Source organism: Lupinus angustifolius, chromosome LG11 (assembly GCF_001865875.1).
Source record: "Lupinus angustifolius cultivar Tanjil chromosome LG11, LupAngTanjil_v1.0, whole genome shotgun sequence".
NCBI lineage: Eukaryota > Viridiplantae > Streptophyta > Magnoliopsida > Fabales > Fabaceae > Lupinus > Lupinus angustifolius.
Window position 1 is genome coordinate 34,512,443 of NC_032019.1, and position 27,114 is coordinate 34,539,556.

The 27,114-nt window shown below is 32.2% G+C and overlaps 5 protein-coding genes across 7 annotated transcripts; 2 read left to right on the forward strand and 3 right to left on the reverse strand.

Moving 5' to 3' along the window:
• Window positions 1,518-8,301, forward strand: LOC109360954. The gene is made up of 9 exons (XM_019606194.1): window positions 1,518-1,724; window positions 2,726-2,893; window positions 3,369-3,692; window positions 3,829-4,036; window positions 4,528-4,674; window positions 4,777-4,901; window positions 6,711-6,915; window positions 7,339-7,592; window positions 7,993-8,301. The coding sequence occupies exons 2-9, from the start codon at window positions 2,784-2,786 to the stop codon at window positions 8,159-8,161; spliced, it is 1,542 nt and encodes a 513-aa protein (XP_019461739.1). The 5' UTR covers window positions 1,518-1,724; window positions 2,726-2,783; the 3' UTR covers window positions 8,162-8,301.
• On the reverse strand, window positions 9,253-11,354 carry LOC109360139 (V-type proton ATPase subunit G1-like). The gene is made up of 5 exons (XM_019604870.1): window positions 11,266-11,354; window positions 11,004-11,102; window positions 10,658-10,758; window positions 10,174-10,326; window positions 9,253-9,472 (listed from the first exon to the last, which is right to left on the reverse strand). The coding sequence occupies exons 2-4, from the start codon at window positions 11,089-11,091 to the stop codon at window positions 10,183-10,185; spliced, it is 333 nt and encodes a 110-aa protein (XP_019460415.1). The 5' UTR covers window positions 11,092-11,102; window positions 11,266-11,354; the 3' UTR covers window positions 9,253-9,472; window positions 10,174-10,182.
• On the reverse strand, window positions 11,804-16,847 carry LOC109359074 (protein root UVB sensitive 4). 3 transcript variants are annotated; one of them, XM_019603592.1, is made up of 10 exons: window positions 16,245-16,847; window positions 15,391-15,537; window positions 15,032-15,178; window positions 14,218-14,280; window positions 14,056-14,132; window positions 13,510-13,615; window positions 13,196-13,298; window positions 12,949-13,097; window positions 12,758-12,823; window positions 11,804-12,266 (listed from the first exon to the last, which is right to left on the reverse strand). In XM_019603592.1, the coding sequence occupies exons 1-10, from the start codon at window positions 16,698-16,700 to the stop codon at window positions 12,027-12,029; spliced, it is 1,554 nt and encodes a 517-aa protein (XP_019459137.1). In that variant the 5' UTR covers window positions 16,701-16,847; the 3' UTR covers window positions 11,804-12,026. The 3 variants fall into 3 exon arrangements, with proteins under 3 accessions (XP_019459137.1, XP_019459139.1, XP_019459138.1); XM_019603594.1 differs by having other exon boundaries at window positions 11,805-12,266; window positions 15,391-15,553; window positions 16,245-16,351; XM_019603593.1 differs by lacking the exon at window positions 11,804-12,266 and adding an exon at window positions 12,636-12,664 and having other exon boundaries at window positions 12,704-12,823.
• On the forward strand, window positions 18,214-22,925 carry LOC109361056 (E3 ubiquitin-protein ligase PRT1-like). The gene is made up of 7 exons (XM_019606357.1): window positions 18,214-18,342; window positions 18,954-18,982; window positions 19,086-19,265; window positions 19,914-20,285; window positions 20,494-20,697; window positions 21,638-21,732; window positions 22,235-22,925. Exons 1-7 carry the CDS (start codon window positions 18,254-18,256, stop codon window positions 22,541-22,543), a joined length of 1,278 nt encoding a protein of 425 aa, XP_019461902.1. The 5' UTR covers window positions 18,214-18,253; the 3' UTR covers window positions 22,544-22,925.
• LOC109361057 lies at window positions 24,253-25,708 on the reverse strand. Its single transcript, XM_019606358.1, has 2 exons — window positions 25,687-25,708; window positions 24,253-24,874 (listed from the first exon to the last, which is right to left on the reverse strand). The coding sequence occupies exon 2, from the start codon at window positions 24,829-24,831 to the stop codon at window positions 24,463-24,465; it is 369 nt and encodes a 122-aa protein (XP_019461903.1). The 5' UTR covers window positions 24,832-24,874; window positions 25,687-25,708; the 3' UTR covers window positions 24,253-24,462.

Consider the following 27,114-nt stretch of genomic DNA (forward strand, 5'->3'; position numbering starts at 1 on the left):
TCTGTGATTATTACGGGAATGCCACGCCTTGCCGTATCGTGTGCGATACATTTTTCAAATTTGCACGAGGGTATTTCCGGAAATATGGAAAAGTAACGTACTCTGGAAACTGGAAATGAAATAAATGGCTGAATATTTAATAATTAGTTTTCTTCTACAGTCATTTTAATATATTATACATGAGGAAAAAAATATGTGCATTTCTTATTTATATTTAATTATTATTGATTTTTTTAAAAATTAAATAAACAAAATGATTAATAATCAAGGGAATAATGTATCTTCTAGAAAAACTTACATGATAGAGACACATACAACACGTTATATTTAGATACAAGTGTATTTATGCTCTTTAGTGCTATTACTTATAACTAAATTTTTAATGTGTTGGTCTTTCCGCCGATCCTCTGGTGTGAGAAGACAGCCCCTCCCTTAAACTAATTGTACAATGACACATGTCCCATTATTTTAATATTTTTATTTTCTTTTCCGTTTTTTATATTTTATTTTTATGAAGATATATTTTATTCTCTCTCGAAAGTCAAACACAAGGATCATCTCTATCACTCTCACCCATGTTCACAACTTTCACCCTTCTCTTAAGTATTAAGATGTCAATTGCATTTCATGAATTACTGAATCAGAACATAAAAGAGAATATGTTAAAATAGAAGAGCATGATTGTAATACAACAATGCATTTCACATTCGACTTTTTTGTCGTTATTTTAATTCATGTCCTACTAATGACGCTAAATTATTTGAACTTACCTTGCACCAACCATGATTAAGAAACAGAGTCTAACAAAATTAAAATAAATTGCACATCCTACTTTTTAATAGACTCTCATTGGTCCTCTTTTTAATGACTATTCATTCCATTTGTTGAAACCTAAAGTTTTATCTTTTTAATAGGTTTTTTTCTAAGTTGAGAATGTGAGTGAAAGAATGTGGGGATAATATAGAAACTCTTGTATTTTTTGTGAGAGTAGAAAATGACTTTTATAAAAATAAAATATAAAAAATGAAATATAAAATATTAAAATGTTGGGACATGTTTTATTATGCAATTGTTTTAAGGATAGAAGTTATCTCCCTATACTATAAGATATATTATTATCTTAGTAAAATGACAATCAAATTTATGTTATGTTTATTGATGTGAATGATTGAAATTATTTTGTTAAAAATGGCACTGTTCTTATTTAAAAAATACACAATACCTAAATTTTGAATTTTCTTCATGAGAATGACTTACTCTACTCTAGAGTCTCACCTAGTAAAGTTTAAGGAGAGTAAATGTACAAAATTTGACTCCCATAAATAAAGATATTATTTTCATAATTTCAACTTTTAAGATGAAAACTTTTAAAGGAAGGAAAATAAAATGTACCAAAAACTAAATAAATTTAAGGGAATAATTTATCTCATTATAATGATGAATGATTTGTTAACGGTATAAATTCACATTTTAATCTCAAATTATAATTTGCTAAATTTTGAAGGCACATTGATTTTGTAGAGTACACATCTTATCCAATTTTTATTGGATCATATTATTTTCAAGTTTTGGTTATGTCCAATAAGGTTTATTTCTGGTCCAATTCTTACAAAGCATCAACCAAATCAACATCTCAAATTTTTGACTTCAAGCCCTAATTTGGCCGTTATAGTTATCATCATCATCATCATCATTTGCTCTGATTTTACGAAGAAACGATTCAGGTTCGCACAATTTCAATCCTCATCAATTTCATCATTTTTTCATATCGTTGACTCTTAATATTCCTTGCTTCTTTTGTTCTTCTGGGTACCAGATTTTTCTTCAAACTTGTTTCATTGCCACTGTTTTCTCACATGGGTATTTTGTTTTTGGGCCTTTTGGTGATGGGTTATTAAAAAAAATTGATTTTGCTTTGATATCTAATGCCTGTGTTGTTTCAAGAATGCTCCTCCAATTTCATGGGGAATGCTATATTTTATTGGTTGGTTAAACTATGATGGGTTCACATATATTATAACACATATTTTTAATGGAGTTATGAGAAGCTTGTGAAGCTTTGATTATTGTACATTAAACAGTGTTAACATTGCAAATGTCTCCCCTTTCCCCTTTTTTAGTGGCTACCCAAAAAATGCACAATGCTTGCCCAGTGATTTCAATTTTCAACCCACTTTTGCTAATCAAGGGTGAATATAGCTTTATAACCCAAATGTAGTCTATGAAAAGACTACAATTTGTCGTCAATAATCTCAAATCTTGGTCAAATTAGTCGGACAAATTTCTGGGAAACATTAGTCACTATTAGGGTGTAGTGTTTTGATCATTATATGACTAAGTTGGAAATTTTCTCAGGGAATAAATTGGAAAGCACATTTTTTCGTAGGGATCAAGGTTTTAAATTGTGGTCGTTATTTTGGCCATTGTGATGTGGATTGTAGTCATTGTGGTTTGAAATTTCTTGTGAATGAAAACTTATTTTCAAGGCTGATGCAACCCTTATCCGGCCCGATGCAGTGGCAATGTGGTCTGGTGTAGTTGCATCACTATGATTTGGGACCGCACTGCAATTGGCGGGTGATGCGATTGCGGAAGTCACTGCAATTTGCAGCTGGAGTCCTCAATTTGAAACCCAGTTAGGGGTGAATTTGTTATTTACTCCTTTTAACTTTTTTATCTCCGTTGAAAGTTCTGAGGAATGCTTCGGGGGCGGGGTTGTTTGCAGGTGATCAAATGCATAGGAACTACACAGTGTGTTGACTGTGGAGCAAGAAGTTTTATCAATGACAGAATGTGTGGCTTCCCCATTCTGTGTTAAGCTGCATATGCTGAAAAGTCCTGTTAGAGAGAGAGGTATCTCGCATCATTGTTCAAATTTCAAGACTGCTCACAGGTTTCTTGCCTTTTTTTGTTTCTTTTTTATCTGTCTCTTCCCTGTGTATGTGTCACTTGGTTTAATTCTTTCTTTTCCTTCCTCCAGCACTCGAAGGAGAGTTGTGAAAATAAGAGTTTCGGAGAATCAGCATATAGTAAATACTACTTATTTGTAAATAGAGGAAACTTCTGAAAATGAAATATTAAACCTTTGTGTGTTGTCTTCATTGTTGTCAAAATAGAATATCTAAAATTGCATTTTTTATGTGGACTAGACTTGGGTGGGTATAGACTATGGGTCTCTTGCATTTAAAACATATAAATTAGTTCGTAGTGGTGTTCTGATAGTTCACCTTTGTTTAGGATGCGATAGTTAGGACTTAGGAACTATCATTTTCCTGTTTTGATTCAATCAGCAGTGATGTTTTGTTGCATTTCATACCTGGTATATTATGAAGTTTGCAGTCTGACCTAATAATTACGTCTTGTTGCAGAAAGTATTCCAGGAATGATTATAAATTTGGTCATTTCTCTACAGAGAAAACATTTGGGCTAAGTGTATTTGGCACCTCAAATTTCAAAACCAGTCCTCGTCTAAAGGCAACCCCCTTAAAGTGCGTTGGCTTGGGGGCCTTGGTTGACATTGATAGTGCAACAGCCTCTGGTTTGGTTCCAGTTGTTGACCAGGTGCTTTTAATGGCTAGTGTATTTCTCACTTATATGGCTGGAGTGATTCCTGTCGAGAACTCTTATACCAGTCATCAAAAGACCAAATCTGATAAAAGCGTGTTTCCTGAAAGCTCAGACGTTTCTGGTAGGTAAGGGTAAGAAGTTCAAAGATTTCAAGGTTGAATCGTTTTTTCATTTTACATAGATGGAAATTTATTTGGCATTTTGGAGTCTGGACAGTAGTTTGTTTTTCTAATTTCTTGAGAAACTTCATATCTCTTGCAGTTCGAAGAAAAGTTATCAAGCTGAGTCAAAGTATGCATTGGATATGGTGAGAGGAAAACTTTTGAATTCACTAAATGCCTTAGAGCATGAGGCTTATTCCCGGGACATCATTCTTCAATCTGCAAAGCAACCTTTGAGTCTAACTGCAGTTGCTGAGGGTCCAAAGTTAAGGTTGCTTTGGGCTGCATTTCAGCAAGTTGAGGAAGAGGCAGGCATTGTCTTTTTATTTGTCCTTTTAATATTGTCATATGCATATATTTTGATATGGTTGTATAATCTGGGCAATGGATCTGTTCTAATAAATGTTTGAAATGTGTTTTCTAGCTAAGTATATTTCAGCTACTGTACTTTTTCTTGAGCAGATAAGTCTAAATGGAAGGAATAGATACATTTCTTCGTTACGAAATTTATTTGAAAGAAATCTTAAAGAATACGTTGTAATGTTTTACTGTAATATGCTAAAAACTCAATTAATACACTACTTGCTTTCTTTATAGTATATAGATGGATCATGAGTTCAAATTTAGAATTTCATTACAAGACTTTGGTTTTCATGAAATTAAAAACCAGTGCAAAGTTTGATTCTCTATATTTTCCTTTATACTATCTTTGGACTAAAAAAATTCATGCCATTGTGGTCAAGTAGGTGTAAGCTATTTATATACAATTTTTGAAGTACTGTTATCAAATTTTTTCCAGGTTAATAATATGTCAAGCATTTCCAGATCTGTTGGTATGGATGGTTTGTTCAGAGTGTTTTCCGAAGTTATTCAAAGATCCTGTCATTCTATCTGCGCAACTTGGCTGGAAAACGAATTTTCCCTTCTAAAGGGAAATACTGACAAGGTATTTCTAGAAAGCAAATGTCTTATTTAAACTATGTCCTTACTCGTAGTACATTTGAATGAAGTACTGAATACTGATTTTACTTTTTCACATTATTGTTAGGAACTTGTTTCTATGATAATTGAAAAAGTGAAAGTAGATAACACTGTTGTACAGAGCATTACAAGGTCTGGCAAGAAAGATCTGTATTCAGAATTAATGTGGTATCTTAGTTTTGGTTCTCTCAGGTATCTCTTCATTGTTTTCTATTTGGTTTACTGAGCTAAACTCTTCATTTTTTGATGTAATTTTGTTCTATGCATGCTGATTCACCGTTGATGTTTAATCACTTTTCACGATCTTCAAACTCCTATTATCACACTTTTCTTATGTATATGGTCAATGCTTTTCTACTAACATGAAAGGTAGCTTACGTGAGTTGCCGATGGGCACATAACTTGTCGGGTAGTTTTCTTGCATGCAAACTTGTTCTGTTGTCATGCTCAGGAGGGCTTCTGATGATATTGTTTTTTTAATGGAAACATAAGCAAAATAAATATTTTATTTTCATCTTCTCTTTCCTTGTTCCGAAAAAAGTGTTCTGTATACACCAAAAAATGATTCAAGGTTAAATAAGGGGAGTGGATGCTGTCTCTCCTATGCAAGGTAGTTAAAATCGAGATTTTACTTTTAAGATTGGGAGGGGAGTCAAAGATCGTAAATGTAGGATTGTAACACGACTCGTAAGATATTACTTGTTAATATATACGTAGAAACTTATACATATAGGTTAAATTATTAAATAAACCAATGTTTAAAATAGTAAGATTAAGCTAGTAAAAATGCCCATATTACAAGTTTACAACCCAATCCTTATTTTTTGATATGCTAGTTAAATAGGATAAACTAGTAAAAGAACCAATATTTTCAAGTATAAAACTAATATTGTAAAAAAGCCATATTACATCCTAATCCTTATTTTTTGATATGCTAGCTAAATAAGATATATTAGTAAAAGAACTAATATTTTAAAGAATAAAACTAAGATGGTAAAAAAGTTCCCAAAACCTTATTTTTTTGATATGACAGCTAAATATGATAAATTAGTAAAGTAACCAATATTTCAAACTAAAACTAAGATTATAAAAAAAAAAACCCATTTTACAGTCCAATCCTTATTTTTTCCCTAGGGTTTCCTAACTTTCCTTCCAGCCGTTTCTGGTTCAGTTTCTCCTTTCCTTTGAAACATACCATGGCTGCTACTTGTTGGATCTCACCACCAGAAGGTTCAATGTTTTTTTTTGCTTCCTATTCCTCTCTTTCTACTTCCTTCATGCATCTTACGAATCATTACAAGAAGTTTTCTGGATTGAGAGAGAAGGGAGACGACAGAAAGAGGTGGAGAAGAGTGAAAATGGGTCGACGGGATCGTCGTTTCTACGCTCCAACACGACGATCCTACACGATCTCATGAAGGCGTGCCCAGAATTGAGATCGAGCATGGGTTGGGGGTTGAAGATCGTAAGATTGGACGATCTCACGAGTAAGATCACGATTTTGACTACTTTGCTCCTATGGGATATGATATCTTATTATCATCTACTGCATGGTTTCTGAAAGCCTTGACATATAGATTGGCTTTGCCTGCAAAGGAAAAATGTTTTGGATTAATTTTGAGTGTCCATATTGAAGTTGTTCTGTTTGTAATCGTAATATATTTTATGAGGCCAAGAGTAGCCCAAGACTATGTAATATGTTTGGCGCAATAGTAAGGTTCCTTGCGTTCTGACCTGGAGGTCATGAAATCTTGGAAGCAACCTCTTCTCTTATGAGGGTAATATTGTGTACGTATACACTCCCCAGACCCCACCAGGTGAGAGCCTCGTGCATTAGCTCACTTTTTTTATTCCATCGTATATCCATGTCATTGAGATTTGACTGTTTTATGTTTGTTGTCAATTGTTTTCTTTTAAATCTACCATAACTTTTAAAATTCATTACCTATTCAATTTAGTCTTTTGATTTAAGACACTCACCATTCACCTATCTTTTATCAGGGAAGAGTGCTGCTATGAATCTAGTATATTTACTTTGCATGGGATTTCTATATTGGAAGACTTAGTGATAGCTCTAGCAGATGGGGTTGCAAGCATATATCTGGAGTTTATTTCTGTTGATAGTGATGTTCCAAGTAAAACAAATAGCTTGGACATATCATTCTGTGCTTTGTCTACTAGAGAACTTCAAAAATTACGAAATGAGGTACCGTAAAAGTGTAGTTTGTCGAATTTCATGCTTATAGATATCATTTATGCCGTGTATCCATATTAGTCTTTCAGTTATGGCTACATGAACTATTTTTGGTCATATCCTAATAATCATCCCGGTTGTCATCAAAATATCATTATTGGTCATAATATTTCAGTTATTCCTATTTTTTTTGTTGAATTCACATAGATAGCCTCCAATTTGTTTAGAATCAAGGCTTTGTTAACTCTCTTGTCTTAAGGAATATAGTGGTAGGCAAATTGTGAGGGTTTCAGGTTCTTTTTTTACCCCGAAGAAAAACGGAGTTGAATGGAGTGTGTTCCTTTTCAGATGTACAGTTTTTTTTAAACTTCTCTGTATATATTTTGAATTTGGATGAAGTTTCACCAAGACTTCCATTTATGATCCTATTATCAGGTCACATTGAACCAGTGGTTGCACCATAACATAGGCACAGTTGTGTCGATGTATGAGGATCGCTTTGACCTGTGCACACTTGAGAGCCAACCCATTGATCTACCAGACAATACCCAGACTGGAAAGCAAAGTTGGTGGAAGAGGCTTACCCAGCAAAATTCAAAAACCGTTTCACCCGAATTACATTGCATTTCGATACGCCCTTTGTCAATGCCTGTAAAGCGGACCAAGGAATTAAGAGCCCTGATAGGATGGTATGTTTTCTCACTTAATTAAGTCATGGTGTGGTGAATTAGATCATAGATTATGGACTTTAATGGTCCATTTGCGAGTTGGATTTAAGAGGGGAAGAAAAGGAAAAAGAAGACTTTAGAGTCATCTCACAAGTGTATTTCATGGCCCTGACGCCTTTTCTTTTCCTTCTTCCCCTCCAAAACCCAACTCGCAAATGAACCCTAAGAGCCCGTTGGCGAGTTGGATTTTGGAGGGGAAAGAGAAGACTTGAGAGTCATGAAATACACTTGTGAAATGTCTTTGAAGGTCTCTCTTACCCTTCAAAAACTCAACTTGCAAACGGACCCTAAGAGTTCTACCGATGGATTCATCTTTTATAATATTGTGATGGACTAATGGATGGTAATGAATGTATTGCAGGAGGTATTACTTCAGCCTTTTCCTTGAGTTGTCTGATATCACCATGCCCCTTATTAAAGTAGTTATTGAGAAAGTGAGCAAAGCTATTTCATTCTTTTTAGTTAGCTTGATAGGGAGATCTTTAGGACTCATTTATACAGGCATTAGGCAATCCCTTAAATGGAAGTGAGATAACTGCTACACTCTTTTTTTTATTATCATTCTTTTTTGTGTTTTAGATTCACTCAAATTCAGAACTTTGCATTGCTTTTTGTCATGTGTGAAGAAGCTTCACTGGTTTATAAATCTGAAAAGCTAATTCAACTTCAAGTTTAGATTAGATGCCTACCTTTATTTAATTTTACTATAATACTATACGTATCATAAAGAAGACTTAGAGTTCAATGTTTTGTCAATAAACATGATTTATAATCAATAGAACATTATAGCGTTGTTCGATTAATATAGTCGATCTCACCTAGTAGGATTAAAGCTTAGTTCTTGTTACACTATAACTCTGCATTTTGGATTACCTGATTTAGATTCATTCAAGAATAAAATTAGCTCTGAAAACTGGTTAGGAGGATCAAATTTTCTGGCAGGGAAACACAATAAATATATATATATATATATGTATGTGTGTGTGTGGATTTACTAGTATTTGTTTATCAGATTTAATGATATAACACTGTATGATCTATTGATAGCATACTTCTTGCACCCATAAGAATTAAATAATTTAAGAAAATGTTTAATTTTGATCCACTGTATGATCTATTACTATATACACAGCCACACATAACTCCATTCTCAAGCCCTATCACAATAATCCTTTTTACCCTAGATATAATGAACTAATCTCTTTCGGATACGTAATTACTCCTTCCAAAAATTGTCGCTTTTAGGAATCGAACCTATAAAATTTTATACTACTAAATTAATGCAGTATAAATGTATTTTTGCTCCCAAGAATTCTACTTTCTTTCATTTCTTTTTGGGACATGACTATTTTGAATTTTTACTCAATGGTCCTGGAACTGGAAGATTTATTGGTATTCTACAAAATCCATCATCTATACTCAAATTACACTACTAAATTGATTGCTAGGTAATCTCATGCACATGTTTATTATAGAAGTAATATTGTAGTTTTGATGATTTCGTATCACATTACAATCACAATTGTAACATCGTCAACAATTTTCAGACATTAATTCATAATTTTGGTAAATAGAATTAACCTTAGATACAATTTTAATTAATGATTTTGCAACACATAAAGAAAAATTAAATGACATATTGCCTTATCCAAAATTGGTGACATGAGAATAATACTCAACATTTAGTAATGCTTTTGTTATTGACCTATTGATTACAGCAGAAAAACTATAATCAAGATTTTTTATGCAATGTCAAGAACAAGAAATAACAAGAAATACTTCTAGTTTTGTCTCTTTTATTGTAGAAGATATTCTCCTCATGTTTTCTTCTTCATCAATCACTGAATCACAAAAGAAAAACACTAATAAATAAAAAATTGGATGTAGTAAGTAATAAATGAAAATAATGGATTCACTTACTCTAAGAAGTTAAACTTACTCCACATCCTAGCTATTAACTTTAGGGAGATTTAATGGTTTGAATTAATAGGTAGATATAAACCATTAGATTTCTCTAAAATTGATGGCTAGGATATGAAGTAAGTTAGTAAATTTCTTCGCATAAATGAAAGTCACTCCAAAATATGTTATCCAAAAGTTATATAGATATTTCATTTTATCAGCAATGATGTTTGTACTTTAAGTTTGTACATCAAACTTATATAACTTTCTTTAAAGATGAAAATTACAGATAAATAAATAAAGAATTTGTGGGATATTCATTTTTTTCCATAAAAACAAAGTTGTTGAATCTTGATGTATAAGGTTAAAGTAAAAAATATTTTTTTTTGTTTATTTATCAATAACTACAAAGTCATTGGTTCAAAAAATAACCAAAGAACAAACAAGACGTTGATGTAGTAGTGTAAGACCCCTTAAATTCCCAGAAGGTCAATGTTCGATTTATGAGAATGACACTTACTAGGAGGAATAGTCATACACCCTGAAATGGATTAGTTGAAGAGATTATGTGAATAACAGCTAATGTATGTGTTGTATGAAGTAAAATACTTGAAAGAGGAATTAACATACTAATACTAACCTTGTGTTACTATACTTTAATATTTGTAACATAGTTGAGTAGCATGTCAACAACTTGTGTTGAAACCTTTGAAGCTGAATCCTTTAAATTCTTAATCTTAGCTTCTGTCTCTTCATCTAGCCTTTTCACATTAGATCCAGAACTCCCACTTGTCTAAGCAAAATTCAACTCCAAATAGCATATCAAATAAATATTGTTACAGAAATTAAAATGCCTTATTTCAATTTTTAAATATAATGATGTTTCAAATTGCACTCCATGATCATAATTTCCGTCGCAATATTGTGGTTTGGAGTCTCCACAGTGGCCTTACGACTGTAATTGTGGCTACATTGGTCGTATTTTCCAATGCAATTATGGTAAATATAACGTAATCATTTTATAGATAAGGATCTGCTGTTTTCAAACCATGTTCAAATTTTGGTGCCATACCGATAAAAACATTTATGTCAATTAAAAAAATTAAACATTCGTCATTTTATACCTCGGAAAGTGACTTTTGGTAATCATCTTCCATGTGAGATCTGTATTGAGCTGCCTCAATCTCAGCCTCATCTTTTGCCAGCTTCAATCTTTGGGTCCTTACTAAGAAGTTAAACACAATATATTTAATTGACAAAGAATGATAATAACAATATTTTTCTAATACAAAAATAACTTATATAGTGATCAAGGATTTTAATTGATTATTAATGTGATGGTGTACAAATTTTGGTGCATTAACATATCTTTTGTAAGTTATATATATTGCAATATTGGAACATTAAACATAGAGAAAAAAATTAATAAACATGTGCATGAGATTATTGAACAAATAATGAAAATCTTACAATTTCTTGCACTGGAAACAATATGTTGGGCTTCTTGTTCAGCAGTTAGTAGCATTTGAATGCCTCCTTGTCCTTTAAAGGGATCCATGCTAATTATATCTAACAATTCCGAAACGAAAATTACAAAAGTTCGTAACATGCAACAACAACAACCAAGTTTTTATTTTTCTACTAAATAGAAAGTGCTATCTGAATCGAATAATATCATAATGTCTGACAATTTGTTGAAAGAAAATAATTAAGGAACATGACAATTTCTTACGTGAATGAAAAAGAACTTCTCTGCAATCAAGAATTTTTTTCTCCAGAATCACCTTTAGATTAAGAAGTTTGATGTAGTTTATAGATTGTACTCATAACTCTCCTAAAGTTTTGGGAATAGTTATATCATGTACTAAGTCAAACTGCACATTGTGTTGTTGAATTGTAAAATAAATAATTAATTATTTTTAAAAATACTAACTAATTTAGAATTGAAAAAAAAAAGGTAGTTTTCATTAACTACTTAATCGTAAAAAGGGCAGCTCAATATACACGGTTTCGGGTGAAATTTAGAGAGAATAAATGTATACAACCTTACTAACTGCTGTGGGGTTTCGTAAATTAATCTTGGGATGAAAATATCAATTCATCATTCAAAACTTCAAATAAATATATAGTCAAATTTCCAAAGATTTATTTTATACATTTCAGTGTTGCCTTCACTTTTTCTAGAGTAATTTTTCCAACAAATTTCAGTGAAAAATAACAATTTAAGAGTGCAGTAGAATTTAATACTTTTTGTGTTGGCATCTCAAGCACTTGAATATAATACAAAAAATTGACTTTTAATACATTCTTTGGTTAACCTTAAAACAAACAAAAATGTTGCTTGCACATGATGTTCATGCCCTACAACTAAAGGGTATGTGACAGAATGAGAGAATATAGTACAAGTGATGTAACATTATTCTAAGATGAATATAATCCCCAAACACTCCCATTGTATTAAGGAGCCCACCAAAAGTTGAAAACCATCTTTAATCAATCACACACAAAACTGTATCTAACTTGCTCTTGTGTTGACAACAAAATGCTCTTCACAACCCAACCCATTTCCACCATTTTATCAATCAAATTAGATAGATCCCCTTCTGCAAATTTCTTGCTATCTTCAAGAATTTCTGACCAATCCGAAAGTGCCGACCTTGAACAATTGATTTCCTCTATGCTAAATTCACACTTGCTATTGTTCTCAAGGAGAGTCCTTCTGATGTAGCAGGCCTAGAAATTTAAATATTTACAAAAATGTCATCAACATAAACAAAACTGGTTTCAGGACTGTGAAGCACAAACACTTTAAAATAGTCGTCATATCCGTATCGGATGCTTCAATGACAATTAAGAATACTTGTAATTGTATCCTAAATACTATAGAAGGAAATTCACAATAATTAGATAAAAGTTAGCATTTTAAGATGTTTACTATCTTCTAAAACATTATTTTTCTCTTTTTATTTAAGATGTGTTATGGTGTTTTCTATAAGCATTTATGTTTTGATGTTATCTTGTACTTATTTAATATCTTGTTTCATAGCCGTGTTAAGTCCTATAAATTTTTAAATTTTCGAGTATTAGGCCAAAGGGTTTTTCCCATCCCAAAGTAAAAGGAGATTCTTCTACTCGAGCTAACCAAATTATTATCAACAATGGTATCTTACTCACAATATTGATCATACTAGTTGAAAAAACATTAAGATGAATAGTATTCTTACCTGCAACAAACCCGTGATTACATGTACTGTTTCGGACCCTTCATGCATGGAAAGAAGGATACGATGCTATGACGCCATCGGGAAAAAAATGCAACAAAAACAACAACAAAACAGTTAGAAACCAAAACAGAACTACTACATAGGAAGTTAGGAGGAATAGGTCCATCAGGTTAGGCTAATTAATATGCTACCTGTCGAGTTCTTTTCAATCCCTTGAAGATCTCCATGCAAACAAAGTAATAATCCTCATCGGTCACGAATTGTATTGTCTTCATTGACCACTTGGGTATTTGATTCTTGGAATTTAAGCAGCCGATTCTAATTGGCCACGAGTTTTTACCTGAACCAAACCTCACTAGTTGACTATGAGCTCACCACTGAAGCACACAAGTTGGAAAAGTATTAAACACAACAAAGAGATACAGAAGCATATATCACCTTTAACTCCGAGAATGTCAATTCCTTCTTTCTCGCTCACCTCTGCAGGAGAGGGCACGTATCCACACTCAATCCAAGTGTTCAGAATAATTTCAAGCCTATCCTAAATCAATCACACACAAACAAGACAATAAACATTCTTGACGAAAATCTAATGCTATAAAACCAAAAACCAGAGTTAAAAAAACAATGGAAATATGGAAACATAAATCACTAGTCTTTTTCACAATCTAACGCATCTAGTCTATATTGTAAAGTAAGAATTTTTTTTATTACAAACACAACTTCATAATACGAGCAATCAGAAAGCCTACCTTAGTCAAGGTTTTCAGATGGACATGCTTCAGTCCTTGATAAATTCCGAAAAGGTCCATAGAAGCAAAAAAGGGATAAACAAAGAAATAGAGACCTGCTTGATGTCTTGCAAGCCAGAAGATAAGTTAGAAAACAAGTCATTTTACTTATGCAAATATATATCAGATAAGAGCATATTAGGTGAGTGCACTTTGTTATTGTGAGAGATGAAGACAATAAATCTTGGCAATTGGATCTTATTTGAATGGTCAAGAATAGAAGATAAATGCATTTGACTTTTTTGCAGTCAAGTGACTATAAAGTAACTTTTAACCTTGACCATCATACTATCCATGTATGTTCATACGACCAAGATTCACCGTTCTCACATTTTTTAAATGCAAGGTGTTCAAACCGGATATACCCTCGGTGCTTATATATATATATATATATACTGAAGGTAAAAGACACTACTACAGTCATATCTTGTTCCACTTCCATAGATCAGCTAACCTATACATCAATGGAAAATAAAAGCATTTCATTAGTGGCAGTGAATTGCCAACCTTCGATGGTTCTCAATCCACAGATTAACAAGTGCAGCAAGCATAAGGCCAAGGATGTCAAAGCACACTGTTTGAATCTGAAACATTTGAAATTTTCAGAATATAATCCAAGTAAAAAAACATAATGGGGGAAACATGGATGAACAGAAAACAAATACTAACCTGTGCTTTTGCAGAAATCTCACCGAGGTTGTCAATTATTGCAAAACTCTGATGAACAGATGACTGCTTAAACAGAGTGACAACATCAAATTTGCAGGCATAAGTAACTATAGCAATCATTATACACATAACAGAGGCGGGCAAGGGGATTCGCCAAAATATAACCGCTACAAATAAAGTGGCATGCAAAGTTGGGTAAAAGACTCAAACTCTTCGTTAGTCATCAGATAATCCTTTATGACATGAGCTTTCATGCTATGAAAAGTGCTTTATACATTATTGAACATGGATTAAAAGTTGCCATGATAAAATTTAAGCAGTCACATACAACAATGAAGCTAGCAATCAGTATGACAAGTTATCTACCAAGAGAAGTAAAAATATATCCGAATAAGTACTTTTTATTAATGTAACTAAGGATGGTTAGAACCTAGCAGCTTTGGAACAAGAGCCATCTGTATTCAAACATAAAACAATTAGAATATGCAAGTAGTATCACGAGAAATGTATGCTTTTCTCACTAATCACCTTTGCTATTCTTCCTATATAACCTCTCACCCCCAACATCATTTAATAGTACATATTAAGATATTTAATAATCCAATGCATACCTACAACATAGCTTGATTTCTTTCTGTCATGCAGCTAATCTTACTATATAACGACTATCATATTGATTATTGTCTTCTTAGATACAATCTATATCTTAAACGTATAGAAAGAGAAATTTCATGAACAAGTCTCCGGAGTTCAAACCAGGAAAATAGATGAAAATTCAAAAAGTATCTATTGATCATAGAGGTTTGATCCTTACCCGAGTTGCTAAGTAGCATGCCAGGCTTATTTGTTTAGCAATGTTGGCAATAGTTGCAAGCAGCAAGAAGTATCGAGGAAATGTAGGTGTGAGTAACTCAAGTCCAATGCTTGCAACAAAAATAACAGAAGTACAGAACCTGACCCTCTTTGTACAATAGGGTAGAAAAAATAGAAGAAATGAGGAGAAAGAATTATCATATTCATATATGACAAGTACGTATCAAACTGCGGTTTATCAAACCATCATATCACTGTAGTTTAGGAATCCAGGTGAACTTTTTATTTGTCGAATGCAATGTTGGTAACTGCAGAAAAGACATGTATACGATAATTTCCTTCATAAAGGAAGTTAAATACCTTTAAATTTGTATCAAAAGCAGATGCTAGGCTGGCAGTGTATATGCATCGGCTTAGTCGTCCAAGACCATCTTTTGAGACCCAATTAAGGGCAGCAGCTGATGGAAGTGAACTGGAAAATCCAACTCCTATGGCCGTAAACATTGCCTGCGACCAATCCATTCTAACATAACAAGTTATTATGTATAACGAGCATAATATACTATTACAACACATGAATAGTTTAATCATAATTAACTGGAAGATAAAAATTAAACTACAACAACTGCATTATGTGATAAAGACAAACTAATCTATCACATAACATGAAAAGGACAGTTTTATAACAATTCAAACTCACCTACAGGTTTGGCTTAAATAAGTCTTTTCATACGAATTCAGGCATCATAGATTATCAATTTTCGAAAGACCTTGATTTTCCTTAAGCAATGTCTCGTATTTACGTCTAGTGAACGAAAAAATACACATTGGAAGAGCTTTTACCCCCTTACATAAGTCTTGTCATCTCAACTACAATTAGTCGAGTCTAGACTCTAGAGTGGCTTTCTGATATGGAGGATTTTGTACCCAAAAAAGTTAACATATCCATTACATGGCAATAAACTGATAAATCAAGTTTGAATTTTTCCACAAATTTCAATATCAAGGACTTTCATTCTTCAAATGCAACAAAAAAATGCTATCACATAGCATGAAAAAAACATAAGAACTCAAACTTCTAACTTCTAACTAACACTATCCCTTAATAACTATACTAATTTCCTAAGGCCCAAAATTCCAAACATAGCTCTCAACTCACCTATAAATCAAGATAAATTACCTCAAAACACAAACTAAAAAATCTGCAAAAGTACCTGAGTGGCAAGAACTTGAAGTGCTGAACTGAAAACACGATGCAAGAGCTTCCACTTGACAAATTCCAAGTAATCATTTCTGACATGCCTTGGAATGAAAAAATCTCTAACAATAGTACAAAAAAATCTACAAAACCCATTATCAGAAGAAGGAACATCATCAGCACCATCACCAACAGTGACTATTTTCAAACCCTCACCATCCCACAAGTATCTTGAAACATTTGTGGGTCCCTTAACAACAAAAGGAAGGGTTTTTGAACCTTTCTCTTCAACCCTTCCTCCTCCATCATTGGAAGAAGAAACACAGTGAAATGGGTTTGGTGTTTTGAGAGAAAAGAGTAAAACTCTTCTCAAAAAGAGATTTTGATTAATGGGTATTGATTGTTTGGGTAAAGGGTGTGTACCCCATTGAAAGTTCCATGTGGGTGTGTGAAGAAGAGAGAATAATGGCATATGAGAAAAGTTTGAACCTTAAACTATAGAGAGAGAAATTTGAAGTGGTTTTTGTGATATGGTTTGAGAAAGTGCACAAGTTATAAAGAAGAATAAGAAGAAGAAGAATCTTTTAAAATAGTGAAAGAGAATTTGGTGCTAGAAAGAGTGAAAGTGAAGAATAAGAGAGAGAGAGAGAGAGATTTGAATGAAGATGACATTGGTGAAAAACGGGTACCCGACCCAATTTCATTCATCATAATTGGGCCCAAGACCAATGGAAAAAAAATGGAAAATTATTCATTATTCAAATATGTATTTCCAAGTATTATGGAAAGAGGTATTTAAATTTAAATGTTTTAATTTCTCTATTCTTTTTCAAGAACATGCTTTATGAATAATTTGTATGTTTTTATTATTTAATATAGGTTATGAATGAAAAGGATCTAATTCATGAATTTTGGTAGATTAAGTGTGAGTGAAACCTAATTAAAGTGGTTTGGATTAGTATAGCTATGTTATATTCAAATGTTAGAATTTAATGATTTTTTAGGATTAAGTAAATTTGGAGATAATCCTCATATTTTTTATGACTCAATGGAGTAAACATATATCATTTTTCATCTTCACTCCCCGAATATTTTGGAACCTTTAAATTTTTATTCTCTACTCATCCCTCTTCAAAAATGTAAGAAGTCGTCGCCTTTCACCACCAAATTTATTTTTCACCATGATTGTCGACCATCATCCACTAGGATATGTTTTCCTAGATATTTATTATATACTATATTGCTTATATGTTCATGTAATACTATTCTTTTTGTCCATCTATCACCTATATCACTCATTATTAGTTGTCTTCATCTACCTCCTCCGATGATATTATTCTATTTTTTGAGTTATTGAATCTTTAGATATGTATCTATTTTTTATCTTCTTTTATTGAATAAATGGTAAGCATTTAATGAATACTAGAGTATGATGAAGAAATGTTATTCACATTAACTAGCAAAAGATTGTTACTATTAATATAAGTGATATTTGTAAAATTGTTATTTTGTTTGTTTGAAATTTATTTTAATAGAATGAAATAGATTTTCATATCTTATTCTTCTTTAAATCTCCTTTATTAAGTTGTGATACTAAATAATTTGGATAGATTAAATCTACATGTGTCCATAATTCACATTACCAATCATATATAATCCAAGTAACTTTAATTGGTCTCAAACTCTCAATACTAATTTACATAAACTGAATGAATATTATTATGGATATAAATTTGTGAGAATAATAAATCTTGATAATGACTTTACTTAAAAAAATTATATGCATTCATTTAATTATTATTTAAATAAGATCCAACAATTCATATTAATCAATTCAACTTTAGTGAGTAGACACACAAAAAAAAAAAGAGTTTTGCTAATGAATGGTTAACAAAACAGAATTAATAAATATCTCAAACTATGAATATTTTTATGTAAATAATAATAATAATTAAATAAATATATAACAGCAAGAGCTTCCTTCGTATACAATCTAATCTGATTCTTCCCTCAACATTCAGAAAAATGGAGAAGAACTCATTACAAGATCTTAATTTTGTTGATAACAATGATCATGAAGAAATTCCTGAATGCTTTGTTTGCTGTGTTTGTTTGTAAGTCTCTTTTACCTTCTTTTATTTCCATTTTTTTCTTATTTTTTTTGCTACAATAGAAGAGAGGAGAGAGAATTATCATTTTCTATGCTATTTGTCAAGGTTCAATTTTTATCATGGATTCTTATTCATAATTCAAAAGGGTCACCAGGGATATATTTATTTTGTAAAAAAGTAATAATAATTCATTAATTTAGTTGAGTTTATGGGAGCAATTCATTTTTTATTGGATCTGAATTTGGGATGAATTTTTTATGGTAAATGATGATTGAAAACCCCCAATTCATTGAACATATGATGTAAATGGAAATTGATATGGAAGAAGAACTTGACATGGGTTTTTATCAAGTCAGAAACTCAGTAATTTTTTTTTTTATTTTTATTCGAAAATAAAATTTAACTTTAGACCCTAAAAATGTGTCTTGTTTGCAGCTTCATAAAAATTTCAAATTCTTGAGCTTTAGTTTTGTTATTCTAATGTTTATAGTTAAAAGGGTGAAGCTGGTGTTGAACATTTTTATTTTTATTTTTATTTTTATTTTCATGTCTATTAGCTGCCAAATGTTTTTTCCTTCAACTTGTACTTACTAGTCTTCACTTTTATAATGCAGGGATCTATTATACAAGCCGATTGTGCTAGGTAAGGGCGCATTGTTTGCTCGAAGTACATATTAATATGTTAGTACTGTGATATTGCGATAAATTTTCAGTTTTTATTTTCTTTTTCATTCCCTTATTTGCAGCTTGTGGTCACATGTGCTGTTTCTGGTGTGTCCATAAATCAATGAGTTGTCTCCGTGAGTCTCAATGCCCATTTTGTCGGAATCAATACTATCACTTTCCAACAATCTGCCAAATGCTTCACTTTATGCTTCTTAAGATCTATCCTGTTGCTTACAAGGGAAGGGAGATTCAAACTCTTGGTATGTCTTTGTCTAATGGCTTATGCACGAGCATATTGAAATGTACATGCACGGTGTTCTTGATACAGTCGAGCATGAAATGATAATGGTGTTACTTAAGTTACAAACTTACAATGGCTATCTATTAATGGTGACTGTTTAGTAATCATCATAATATACATAATTAAGTTTAGGTCATACTTGTATTTTTCTAAATCATTGTGTTTTTTAGAATATAGAGACATGATTAGGTTTAGGTCATACTTCTTGCGACATACCCTGGTTGAGTTTCGTTTTCCTACAATGTTTGTGAACCTTATTATGTGGTGTGTCAGGTTCGGTGGTATGTCTTTGCTTTGAAATAGATCTCAGTTGGAGGGTTTTGAGCCAACTAGGGGTCTCCGTCAAGGTGGCCCCATGCTTCCTTATATGTCCGTACTGTGTATCGTGCTACTTGCTATTCGAACAACATGCATTGGTTTATAAACTCTTCATGTGATTTATTTTTTTATTTTCTATTATATTCTGAATTTGGTGTTTCTTGTATTCTGATTCTTAGTGTTTCTTTTATTCTGATCCGTAATGTTTCTACACTCCTTGTGAATGTAGTGTCCCCATGCCTTCCTTGATGTCATATTCTAGTAATTTTCCATTTATCTCTTGTTTCAGAGGAAGAGAAGAAAACGGGCTTCTACTCCCCTCAATTTGATGCCGATACAGGTCGATCTCAAACTAAATTTGGTCATTCTGGTAGCCCATCTTCCTCCTCTAGTATAAATCTGGTATCCAACACTTGCAATGGCGGAACTTCCGAATGTATTGAGCGATTACAGTCCGCTGCCCAGGAAGGAGATGAAGGAACCATCGTTTTTGAACACTCTTCTTACGGAGCACCTATAGGTATTGGGACTCCTTCGGCCGAAGGAAAACTACTGTCTGAGAATGAGCTTCTTCCACAACAGAAAATATCAGTTGAAGATGTGATGTGTACTATGTGCAAGCAACTGCTCTTTCATCCCGTTGTTCTTAATTGCGGTCATGGTATTTGATGCGTTTAAATTGTCTTGCAATTATAAATTTATAACTTATTAAGGCCATCAATAATAAAAACATGTTAGAATATGAGATATTCTCTCTATATCTGTGTATCCTCTAATAAAAATTTAAGATATTTTGAGATGCTTTCGTATATTCCAAAAACACTTAATTGGCACATCAATCTTGTTCTACTTTTTTTCATTCTCTACAGTATACTGTGAAACTTGTGTCGTCAACCTAGCTGATGAGGATCTTAGATGTCAAGTTTGTCAACTTCCACATCCGAAAGGACTTCCAAAAGTTTGTTTGGGGTTTGATCAGTTTTTGGAGGAAACGTTTCCTGAAGACTATGCACGGCGAAGAGTTGCTGTTCAACTTAGTAAAACCAAAGCCCAACCTGTGACCTCATCTAATTGTATGTCTATTTGTAATCCTTACCATAAAGTTGCATGTCTATTTGGCTACTGATTTTTGTAATACGTGTTTGATATCTTCGGATATATGTGTATATATTTGTGAAATATTTTGAACAGTTTATATAGTTTGGCCTGTTTGAGTATTGAAAATTAAAACCTTGGAGAGTTTTAAGCATGTATTTGTCATAATTGAAACATACATTTCGGGTACACATTCAATATCATGTGGGGTCATGCATTTTGCAACATATTCGTGTTCTGCATAATTACTATATTTTCCTTTCATCGAATTTGTTTTCACTCTGTACATGTTGCATTGCATCTTCTACTACTCTTTTGTTAAAAGGGGTGCTGTCTCTTTGGCCCAAAAGTGTTTAAACAAACTTTCTTCGAGTCAAAATCAGATTAGTTCACTAATCACGCTAGAATTTTAGGTTAATTAGAGCTTAGTTTTGAACTCTACTTGCTTGGACTTTTCAAAATAATCTGTTTTTCCCAAGTCTCTAATTTAGAGGGAATACTTCTCTGTTTGAATCCTTAATGAACAGATTCCTAATTTGACTTCTACTTGTCAAAGACTTGTAGGCATGTTAGCCTTCTAATATAACTATCATTGTAAGAACACAAGAATTCTAAATGGATTTGAATTTTCACTCGAGTTTTCAAGAAAATTCTAAATCTTTTCTTAATCCTTGGACCTTAGGTGGACTTTTTACCTATGCATGTGTTTGGTATGAGATTTTTTTTTCTTTAATTTTATAAAAAAACAGCAAATGCCTTACGTTCTCTTCTAATGTATTCTTTTTTTATAAAATTGCCTTACACTCTCTCTTTTCTAAGTGTTCGATTTATAGTCAGTTAGTCACACACTTTCGGTTTCTTTGATTTGTTCAATTTGTTTTGGTGTTCTTCTACTTACAATGTATTTTCTGCTATCAGGTTCATCGGACAATGGTAACAAAGGAGAAAATATAGATTGGTGGTCTGATCCTGACTCAAAAGTTCATATTGGAGTTGGTTGTGATTTTTGCGGGGTAACTACTCTAGTCCATTATATGTTTCATAATTGTAATGCGTTGTTTTTTCGGTCTAGTTTGGTACGGATGTGGATATTCTATAGTAGGACATACACACCATAAACCTATCTCATAATATATTTCACCATTTTTCTTGTTTTTCAAGATGATCTATATATATATATGGTTTCACGTGGCAATTTCTTTATGATGATGGCCATATTTTGAACATTATGGCATCGCTCGATCCATGCAGCCGACCCCACCTACTGTTATAAAGGTTTGGTTGTTGTTGTTGATGACTGATGTGATCTTTTCTTGTATTCCCTTTTTGTTTACCTGAACCATTAACCAACTATAAATCTTTTTCTCATTTTTGCATTAACTTTAGCAAAGAATACACTTGCCTAGCTTGAAAACCAATTTTGTTATTATTTTTTATTCGGTATATTTGTCGAAGTTGCAGCCTCTATACTATTGTGCAGTTTTCTCAGTGGTAATCTGTGGCTTGTTTGTACAGATGTTTCCGATAATTGGTGATAGATATAAATGCAGCGACTGTAAGGAGAAGATGGGTTTTGATCTTTGTAGTGATTGCTATAACACCCGGTCCAAGCTTCCGGGCCGATTTAATCAACAACACACCTCAGAGCACAAGTTCAAGCTTGTACAACCCAATATTATCCGCAACATAATGTTGAGGCTGGTCACTGGACAGTCAGCAGACAATTCTATCGATAGCGAGACTTTCGAAAATCTACAGTTTACGTCGGAAGCTTTGTTTGACGAGGGAGAAGAGAACCAGAATGATTCTGAAGCCACCAGTTGAAAACAAATGCGAATTCGCTAAAAGCTCGACGGTCTTCTATGTGATCTTACAGGATGCAATGTTTCGAGGAAGTTTCGAAAACAATTTGGTTCTGGATTCTCAAATCATCATAGTCTATGTCATCAATCCATGACTATTTTCTGTCAATCACATTCTGTTTTACTTAGGCCTTGATGGTAAGAATCTTTTACCTTGGTAGTTGAAGATATCCATGAATTTGTACATATTTTAAGAGTTTGGTTGAGATACATGAAAATGTGTTTATTATAATAATTGGTATATCATATCATTCTGAATCATATATATACCATTGAACAATGGATAATAATGGATTGTATTACAGGATTAGAAATATCACTGAATTATTTATTTTTCAAAACAAGTACCTTTGTTTCATCAAGGTGCTCTTAATTTTTATTTGGAAACATCGAATATTTCTCATTGAACTTTTTATTTTTGTTTATTTATTAAATCTAGCATCATAATAACAAGGTATAAAAATGGTTATATTCATGAGAAGGAAATTATCGTTATTTAAATGATATGTTAAAATTTTAGTTTTATTGGATGGTTCCCCAATGATGCTTGATGATGTAGACACCAAAATTGAAAAATGCAATGATGCTACTATATTTTATGAAAGGGGTGAAACACGTGTTGCAATAGTCGGGACAAATGATGATCTCGTATGGTGAGCTAACTCCAAAAACTCATTCTTAGTTCAAATAGTACCTTATAACTTGCTGATATGAAATCGAAATCCCTATTTGAGAAAGAATTCAATGAGAAGAAGAATGGATGGATAAATATGATGTGTGGATGAATGAGATGGTTTACGGAAGGTAAAGAACTCGTCTTTGAAAATCAACTAGGTTGGTAGAGCTACGAGTGGAGCACGTCCTTGAGAGTCAACTCGGCTGATAGAGCTACAAGTAGAGCATATCCCTAAGAGTCAACTCGATTGATAGAGTTACAAAATATGAAGTTTGAGTATCAAGGTTCAAACCCAATAGCAGCACAATTTTCGGAATGAAGGATAGCTGAAGGATTGAAAGGTCCATGGGTTGGTTGAAGCGATTTCTTCTTCAAATTCAAGTGTTAATTAGGTGAACAATATGTTATATGTTGTTGTATTTTCTCTTCTATGACACATTTTTATAGTAAATACACAATTTAGTCTAATAAACTTCTGTATGTATCATTTTGATTCTTGAAAAATAAAAAACTCTAACTAGTATTCAAATATAAAAAACGTGAGTTAAAATAATCTTTGTCTAGGGTTATAGGAAATGTTAAAAATGACTAATTCGACCCATATTTAATATTTTTGAAGACATTATAGGTTTTCCTTTGAGCCATTAGAAGTAATCATCCTGTGTATTTGTTAACCGGTGAAGCCTTTTTTTACTTGCTTTTTGGATATGTAATAATGTTGGTGAAATGGAATTGCATGAAATGAAATAAAAATATCATGTCATTGTTTGGACACAATAATAACTTTGCTACCGTAGTAAATATTTAATTTTCACTTGAAAATTATCTTCTAAACGAAAGAATGCATTTAGCTAACTTTAATCGACATTGAAACCCATAATCTTTAAACAACATATAGTGCTTTTTTGGTACTATCAATAGTATCCTCTCACCCAATGAGTAAAGAACTAATACTAATCTTTTTCGGGGTATAGAGCTGTCAGGACAATACTTTGTGTCAAATAGAATGGTTACAAAACTTTGTAAAGAAAAATATCAAATTTAATTTTAAGAAATTTCTATAAAGCTCAACAATCTGATTGAGGACTTTCCTCCAATGATTCTGTTGATTAGAGTAGCCACAAAAAAATCTTATTTCAAGCCACATGCAACCATGATGGTCAAAGAGAACTCATATGGGGCAATAAACCAGGCTACCTGGAAGGCTACTTCGAAGGCTTTTCGGAAGATGAAGAACCCTTTTCAACTGCTTTGATAGAAGTAGCAGATTCATCGGCTTCAACAAGCTTACGAAGTCTTTCTTGAAGATTTCGTACGCTGTTCTCAGTCCTGCGAAGCTTTCTCCATCTATAACCAGTCCAGAGTGCAAAGCCACCATATACAACGATATAGGAAGCCCATACATAAGGGTAAGTTTCTGCATGCTCTTTGATTTTGAGATACCGTTTTTCCAATGAATCTTTCAAGCCTAGAGCAAAAGCAGCATTTGCAGCTACGTGATCCTCTTCAGTTTTCTGGATTGGTTGGGATGAATTTGTTGCTTGCAAGTTTTCATTTTTTGGCTGATTTGCCATTTCCTATGCTTGCAATGCAGCAGTTATTGATAATTTCAAAAATCTGCATGACCAATGAAAGCAGAAGACAGTTACATTCATAGCCCTGATACAATAACATCATAGTATGAGTACAAATGCTAAAGCCTAAAGGAGAAAAGTTTTTATTCTACACTCACTATTCAAGAGTTAAATCTAATGAAAACATCTAAACCAGTATTTATATGGAGTTACATCCAGTATACCACATGTTTAAGAGACCCAAGCCCCTTCAACTCGAACCATCAAATGCTGGTCCAAACTCGAGTTTAATCAAACTTGCTACAGCCTTATAAACTCAACTCGTAAACTTGAATAGTAAATTCACCAAGTTTAATGCAATAAGAATTCCATAATTACTCATACAAGCAAGTAAACTGAGTCCTACATCGAAAATAGCACAATTTCATCGTGATATCCTTTTGGTTTCTTAGTACTAGATGTAAACATGACCAAAACGGAGCAAACTAAACTTTTTAAAATAAAACTAACCTCAAATAATAGGTTCAAAATTACTTACATAGCATAATTAAATAAAGAAAATAATAAAACAAGCACATCGTTTTCCAGAAAGGGTTGAAAGCTTCAAGACACAGCAAGCATTGTGTGACATAAGCAAGACCAAAATCTTCATAGGAATTTTAACAAACACTTAATGTGCAAGTTTTATTAAAACAGCAGTGTATTGTGCATGAAATATATAAGGAAAGAGTGAAATAGAGTTATTTTAAAGAGTGATATAAAGAGTGTGATTGGGTTTTTGTTTAGTAGATTGAAATTGGGAAAAGAAGCAATTGGGGTGTTAATAGAATAAGAAATGGGTAATTGGACACCAACCTGTGCAGTTCCAACTTCAAAGAACTGTACAGCTTTTCATTTTCACATTTTGTATATTATATAATTGAAAGACAAAATTAAATATGCACTAAGATTTTTTTATCTTTATTATTAACTATGACTTATATATATATATATAGTTAGTGGAGATCCACTACTTTCTTTAAGAGTGAGTTTTTTAAATTTATTCATCATCCTAGCCATCAATTTTATGGACATCTAATGGTTTAGATCTACTCACTAATTCAATCATTGGATTTCCCTAAAATATTGATGGCTATGACGAGGAGTAAGTTTAAAAACTTATTCTTAGATTAAATGGATCTCCTCTTATATATATATATATAATATATATATATGAGAATAAAGTAAAAGTATTTCATTCCGCTAACAAAAGTATGACATGTGTACTGTTTTGTTTAGTTTTAAAAATATTTTTGTAGAAAATAATTAAATAAGACATATATCATGATTTTATTGGTGAGAGAAGAGATAAATGAGATACATTATTCACTATATATATACACATTCAAATTAGAACAATTCTAATGTAAAGATTGTGAGAACAATAAATTTGAGTCTTACAACTATATATGAATTGTTATAATTAAAAGTCAGTTACATGACAATCATATACATTTATATTTTAATTTTAACCAATCAAATAAGATATAATACTTCATATTAAATGTTCTTATTTCTCACGATATTTGCACTTTCTCTATAAAGTTTTTATATACTTATGATCATTATTTATACTTTTATTTAATAATCAATAATGATTGTATAATAGATGAAATACTAATTGTATAATAGATGAAATACTAATTGTATAAAATACATTTACCTGGTTATTAATAATAAATCACTATAGCACTATCTTCACTCCACCATTATTGTACCATATATCTCTTTTTGTTAAATTTGTTAGTTGATTTCAGTTTGTTAGTTGTAATATTGTTTTTGTCAATCGATTAAGAGTTTAATTAACCGATTAACTAGTTACTTAGTAGTTAGACATTGTAGTATATAAAGGGTGATTCCCTTATTCTTTGTAACACAATTCAATACATAAAGTTTTCATTTTATCATTCATGATTTTCTCTTATGCTTCTTAATTCATAAAGAAGGTTTTTTCATGTCTTCTATCATTTTAACATGGTATCAAAGCAATGTAATTATGAATCATCATGTTGTGCAATATCACCTTTAAGAGAAGCTGCCATTTTATCCAAAGTTTCAGTTTCCTTGTATTAGCATGCTCCTGTTGTAGATAATGATGGAGCCTGAGACTAAAAGGCCACTACCATCTTATTACAATGTTCTTGGTGTTATTTCAAGTTCTTTCGTTGAAGAAATAAGGCGTGCTTATAAGAAGTTTGCACTGCATGTGGCAAGACTATCTTGATTTCTTTGATTGAAAGATTC